General features: G+C 35.4%; 1 protein-coding gene and 1 long non-coding RNA gene across 3 annotated transcripts; both read right to left on the bottom strand.

The window, feature by feature from the left end:
* Window positions 1–1,806: 1,806 nt before the first annotated feature.
* LOC123208487 (double-stranded RNA-binding protein 1-like) lies at window positions 1,807–3,182 on the bottom strand. Its single transcript, XM_044626025.1, has 3 exons — window positions 2,973–3,182; window positions 2,524–2,591; window positions 1,807–2,431 (listed from the first exon to the last, which is right to left on the bottom strand). Exons 1-3 carry the CDS (start codon window positions 3,180–3,182, stop codon window positions 1,807–1,809), a joined length of 903 nt encoding a protein of 300 aa, XP_044481960.1.
* A 4-nt stretch (window positions 3,183–3,186) lies between these two features.
* Window positions 3,187–4,068, bottom strand: LOC123206478. Of its 2 annotated transcripts, XR_006500027.1 has the most exons (3): window positions 3,832–4,068; window positions 3,686–3,753; window positions 3,187–3,235 (listed from the first exon to the last, which is right to left on the bottom strand). It is a non-coding gene; the product is annotated as an uncharacterized LOC123206478 (long non-coding RNA). The 2 variants fall into 2 exon arrangements; XR_006500025.1 differs by lacking the exon at window positions 3,832–4,068 and having other exon boundaries at window positions 3,686–3,810.
* Between the last annotated feature and the right edge of the window lie 2,348 nt (window positions 4,069–6,416).

Below are 6,416 nucleotides of genomic sequence, written 5' to 3'. Positions count from 1 at the left end.
CATGACATCAAATTTGCTATTTTTCTCCAGCTCGAAAATCATAAACCTGGCGGCAAATTAACACAAACAGTAGACTGAAAGTTGAGGTTTATAGTGAAGGGACCGCTGGTTTCTCAGTGGCTGAAACCATAAGATTTATGAGAAATTCAGCAAATACATTGACAACAGCTAAACTGATGCTGAAGACTCATTGATTTAACGTATGCTCGAGAATTCTACCGGGAAGAACTTTACAACATTGTGCAATCTTCGTGTGATTCATCTTGATATCTTCATAGTTTGATGTGATCATAAGAGAATGATCATAGCTTCCACGAGAGCATTTTCTATGTTTAGCTAATTACGTTTGGATGTTTTCTTTATAAAATTCTGTAATTTCTATCACATGCTTCTCTGCAAACTAACCAAGGTTAGTGCCTTTTTTTTTTTCGGAAGATATACAACAAATGTCAAAAACTAATTTCCGCTCTTAAATTAGGCCTTGCATTAAACTTCTAACGGCGCCATGAACTATTGAGCGATAGGAAATTTTCTGCAAATATTTAATTTTAATTGAAATTCACGGCAAAAGAACTCATATTATTTGTTGGAATTGGCCCTCACCTCGATTATAAATCTTTCTGACAATACATTGGAAGTTGTTGCTGCCTAGTCAGTGGGTGAGATGAGAGCCCTCTGTCAAAATGCGGCCGTTGCGAGGGGCAGTTGCCTTGAGCTTGTAAGCAATATTTAACTGCCCGACATCCGCTACCCACTCCTTGGGGTGGATTCGAGCCGAGCCGAGCTCGAATACAGGAAAACTCGGTTTCAGCTTGATTACTGTTCATTCGAACTCAAGCTTTGGCTCGAGCTTGTCAAGCTGACGAAAATGCAACTCGTGTTCGAGCTCGTTGGTTCGCGAGCCTTTAACGAGCCTGGCTCGTAATACATACCGATACAAGCTGCTCGCGAGCCTATAATGAGCTGAAAACCGAATATGTTTAACGAGTCGGGCTTTCAAGCGAGCTTTCGAGCCGAGCCTAACGAGCTTGTTCACAAGATCACAGTTTCAAATTAAAAATGTTATTTTTATTTAAACATTGTTTAATACATTTTCATTGTTTGTAACCTATTTATATATTTTGAGAGAGAAGAGAAAACAGTAAAGTGTGTTTCTTGAAAGATAACCCAAACGGAGAAGCAATGTAGAAAAGCAAATGGCTTCCAGGCTTCCTCTGCTTTTGATTTTCATTTTTCTTTACTTGTGATTTAAGTCTTGAATATTTGTCATCTTATTTAATTTCCCTTAGCTATTTCCACTTGGACTGCTAAAATTGTTGAATGGTATTTGCTTAAATCACAAACGAGTATCGCGGCGGAAACTTGCTTAAATGGTAGGTAAAAACTTCTTGGCGTATAGCATGAGACAAATTTCGCTATTAAGCCAAACTAAAAAGAAGTTTTCAACACGGTAAAACAACCAAGGAAATCAGTTCCGAATGAAGCCACTACAGCATACAAAGATAACAAGTAAATGACATCTACTATTCAGATATAAGGTCCATGCTCCCAGTCTATAAAAGCTATTACATTTCATTTCAAGATCTGGATACACCGAACCCTCTCACCCATCAACTTTTCTAACTGCAAAACAAATTCCAAGCCTTAAAAGGACACTATTTCAATGAGGTACTATTACTTCAGAATGGGATTATTTACTGGTGGAGACACCTGCTAGACTCTAGTTGTCTCATTCACCTCCTTAGCCAAAACAGTAGTATCATCAAAAGATACAGATGTTACCAAGGTTATAGCTTCACCATTATTTTATTTAGAATTTGCAACTGTCGACTGCACATTAGCCTCTTTTTCCTCCTTCATCAAAGCAGTCGCGTCTCCATAAGACATTGAGCTGCTCAGACCTTCAGGACCACTTTGATTAGAATTTACAACTGATGAATATCCAGTTGCCTCATGAACACTTTGGTTACATTTTGTAGCTGTCGAATGCCCATTTATAGTGGAAGGATCTTTCACAGAAAATGTTTCCCCCTCAGATGGTTCAATGTCCAGTCTCCCTCCTTGGAAATTCCTAGCTGCTTCTTCTGTAAACATAGCCTCGGAACCCACAACTTGAATGCCAGGTGCATTAGTTTGACCAATTTGCGATCCATCCAAATTAGCAGCTACATTAAGAGCCATGTTGCGACCTGTTTTGTCTCCAGAAAACTTTTTCAATGTTTTCTTTTTGAATCTAGCTTTCTTTGGCTTTGGAACGTTTACAGTCTCGTCCACCTTAGGCTTATCAACTGACTCTGTTCCCCTCTTCCTGCAAGGGATTACAGTTAGCTGAGAATTGCCACTTGGTGAGCCAGATAACTCAGATGCACTTGATTGGATGGCTAATAGTGCAGTTCTAGCAGCTTGATCTCTGCTTCTTTCTTTGTTCTTGCTGCAGCGCCAATATACTGAATGCCTCCGATTTCAACAGTACATGAAAAATGAGGCACTCATCCTGGTGCTTCATCCTTTTGGCACCGATACATTGGAATAGCATAGTTCATCTTTTGTGCATATTCCCGAAGTAGATTTTTGCATAAACCTGTTTCATGCTGAACCAAACACCCAAGAAAGTAGGTTAGCAGTGACTCAGACAAAAAAGAAACACAATTGGCTTCCTTAAGAAACAGAAGGAAAAGAAAGGCTTATGATAAACATCAAAAATAGGCATAGCATATGATTTTAACAAAGTTAAGCCTGTAATATCCCGAACAACTAAGCATCTGATGTCAATAAATTTCAATCTGAAGGCATCTGACCATACAGACATATGGCATGCATATCTAGAATGCAATCACACGCTGTTCAGGCTCAGGGTTTTGCGTACAATAAGCTAAAAAGTGAATTATGAACATAAAGAATATTTTCAATTTGAATACCACCAATAACTGCAGTTGTTAATTCAAATCTGAAAATTAGATATATATACTTACAACAGGGTCGGAGATGGAAGGATTCACTTGACCAAGTTTTGCTAATTCCATAAGTGCAACTTCAGCAGCTGACTGCTCCGCTGCCTTACGATTAAAAAAACCAGGCAAAGATTCATATCTGACATCATTCACTACCACAGCAGATCTGAATGAAGGCTCATGAGATGGGCCTTCCTTAGTAGTCTCATAAACAGGAGTTTGAAGTCCCATTTTCTGAGCGTATTCCTGTAATCGACTCTTGAATACATAACAATTTGAAACACCTGCCATACAACACTAAATAAGTTAACACCAATCACCAATAATAATAATATTCTCAGTGGGCTGCATTTATATTGCATAAAGCAATACTTTATTCACAACCAATTCATTCAAGTGGTATACGAATGAGATAAAATCTGTTCAGCTGAAAATAATTTCCACAAATATGATCAAAATACAATAATATCATCAAAACATACGGGTTCGTAAGCTCTTCTACAATATTAATTTCCAGAAAAGCTTAACATAAACATATATAAAATCTCTAATTGCAATGCCAAAAAACACAAAAAGAGCTTCCTAAATATGCAAAACATAGCGAATTTTGTACAAAACAATCTATCATCAACCTTAAAAATAAATATCTACCCAGGAAATTAAACTTAAAATAAAAAGAATAATTTTACCCTAACTCATATAACAGTAAGAATTCAGGGAAAGATAGGGATCACCTGAAATATGAATAAACTAACTCTCTTCAAATGTATGGTTGCCCAACGAAACCCCCAATTCAGAAACCCTAATTCCAAAGTTAGGGTTCAATCAATTTAAGCCAAAAATTAAAAAATTGAAAGTGAAAAAATGGAAAAACACAAACCTGAAATATATTTCTGTCATCCACATCGCCGTCGTCGTCAAACTTCTTGCCGTAGAACTCTCGATCGCTGGAATCTTCTATTGGCACGTCAGAAGACTTGAACTGAAACGCCTGAGAAACCGCTATCGACGGAGAAAATAGGCCGAAACTTCAGATTGCGGAGGGCTGTACTCTAGAACTGGAACTGGAGAGTAGCTGCACGCACTTGGAGTTTGGAGGAGAGTTTTACGCGACTGGAAAACATAAACAAGTCACAAGTGAATGAAATTAGCCTAATGAAAGAAGCTTCTTATTTAACCAAATATGAACTAATCGGCTCGCGCACTGGCTCGTGAGCCAAGTCGAGCTGATTGGCTTGCGAGCCTTGATGAGCTCTGGCTTGAGAGCCAAGGCGAGCTGATTGGCTCGCGAGCCTTGACGAGCGCTGGCTCATGAGCCAAAGTGAGCTGCTTGACCTATAGTTCGTGTTCAGGCTCGAGCTCGGTTTCTCTGAAACTCGAAGCTCGGGCTCGAGCTCGTTGAAACCTAGCTCATTTTAGGCTTGACCAAGTCAAGCTCGATTTTTAGCTCGACCTGACTCAATTCGAATCCACCCCTATCCAGCTCATGTAACAGTTAGGATACAGCCCATTAAACACTAATGAGCGGTTTAGGCTTATTCCATGGATAGATATTTTAGGATTTCTTTGGAGAAAAAGAATTTTAGTTGAGTTTTGTTTAGTAATAAAAATCCTAAAATAGAGTTTAGTAAAAAGATGATAATTTTAGTATTATATATAAACACATTGTTATCTCGTAAGAGTGTGATAGTACAAATAATAGTTTGTTAGCAAATACATTCATTGCAATAAGAGAGATCATAAAAGATTGAAATAATATTTATCCTTGACATAATTGTACATATTTAGTTTTTGAGAATAATTTAATGAAAGTAGCATTTTCTGTCTTGTCCACTGGAGGACCTAAGCTAGGCTTAGAGCCGCCATGGTGACTAAAGATACCATTATTTTTTTTTCTGAACAAGAAGAGAAGAATGCAAAATTCTTGAGCTGATCCTGATCAAACAGCAGCCAACACTGTTATGATTATTGTAGATGACATATCTCCTACCGATCACATTGAGGATATATAATTTGTAGATGAAATAATACTCATGGAAACCAAATATATAAATGAAAATTATGGTGAACCTGAAAAAAAAACTTAAATCAATGTTGAAAAAAAATAAAAGGTTAAAAATTTAAGGAAAAAATTATGAAATCTAAGAGGTTAATGTGAAATTTTATAAGTTATATTAATATTTTATATACGCTCAACCAAAACTTTTTCAAAATTAAAGGGGTCAATTGATTCCATTACCCCAAAACGTAATGTTATATAAGAAGTGTAGGTCATTTGACCATAATTTGACAGTGATACTAATTTTTCATGGCATTATATCCACTATTGTGAAGACGTGACAAACTCGTAAATGAAAACTTAAGAGGTCAAGATTGAATTAGTAAATTGTAGGAGGATTAATGAAAAAAATAATGAAATCTAATGGCGATTAATGTAAAATATTAGAAGGTATAATATTGTACATATATTAAACTAAATTTTTTTTTTAAGTTACGGAGTTAGTCGACCCCTTTTACCCGACAAGCCCGTTATTGGAAGATGAATATGTAAAGTGGTAACTATTAAAGTTTTTCCCATTTACACTATTTTTTCCTAGATAAAATAAAAATCATTGGCTGTAAAAGGTTGAAAGACAAAAGGGACCAAATTATAAGATGCATCAGCAATGACATATTTTATAAAGAAACATGTATATTATATTGTTGGGGTGGCTTTTCATAACAGTATAAGGATGTATAGGTGATGAGATATTATTGGCTCTTTCTTCCTTTTCTTACAGTAAACGACATAGGATTATACTTATTTTTTGAGAAAAATTTCAGGATTGGCCAATGCATCAACAGTCTGATATATTTTATTTTCATGAAAATTGTCTAAGGATTATTATATTACAACTTGACCCGTAGAATCAGGTGGTGAATTAACTAATTTTCGCTTATTTGTTTGATTCTTGATATTTTTTCTTTTGGATTGTTCTCAATGTACATTTCCTTGTTTTATTGCTTTTGTATAGGGTTTCTTAATCTTGTGTATTATTAGTTAGTTTTTTTTTTTTTGGTTTGTTGCTCTCAAGGTTTTATATTTTTTTTGTTGAATTCTCTGCCTGCTTCTAAATATTTAAATTACAATAATAGATTACCTAATCATCTTTTGAACACATCCAATTTCTCAGAATAATTATATAATTTAATGCAAGAAGCATTATTTATAGGATTGTAGTTTGTCCAAATTTTTATACTGGAGCGAAAACTCTTATGCCATATATTTTTTCATTTTAGCTAATTAAAATTGGGATAATCAATTAAAATACCCAATTAAGGGGAGCATTAAAAAATCAATAAAATTATGTGTACCTATTTTTGATACATAATTTATGTACACAGATGAGGTGTTATCATGTGATCGGATGTTTCTTTATCATATGATGACACATATTTTAAAATCAACTAATTATATGATGACAC

This window comes from Mangifera indica, chromosome 2 (genome assembly GCF_011075055.1).
Source record: "Mangifera indica cultivar Alphonso chromosome 2, CATAS_Mindica_2.1, whole genome shotgun sequence".
Classification (NCBI taxonomy): domain Eukaryota; kingdom Viridiplantae; phylum Streptophyta; class Magnoliopsida; order Sapindales; family Anacardiaceae; genus Mangifera; species Mangifera indica.
The sequence above is the reverse complement of the archived record's forward strand: the minus strand, read 5'-3'. Positions and strand labels throughout refer to the sequence as shown.

What these genes read in the sequence shown, in the direction of transcription:
- LOC123208487 (XM_044626025.1), bottom strand. Translation starts at nt 3,182, where the DNA reads ATGGGACTTCAAACTCCTGTTTATGAGACTACTAAGGAAGGCCCATCT. An exon ending in CTTCCATCTCCGACCCTGTT is followed by an intron (nt 2,592 to 2,972) that starts GTAAGTATATAT and finishes TGTTTGGTTCAG; the next exon opens with CATGAAACAGGTTTATGCAA. An exon ending in ATGAACTATGCTATTCCAAT is followed by an intron (nt 2,432 to 2,523) that starts GTATCGGTGCCA and finishes TTGGCGCTGCAG; the next exon opens with CAAGAACAAAGAAAGAAGCA.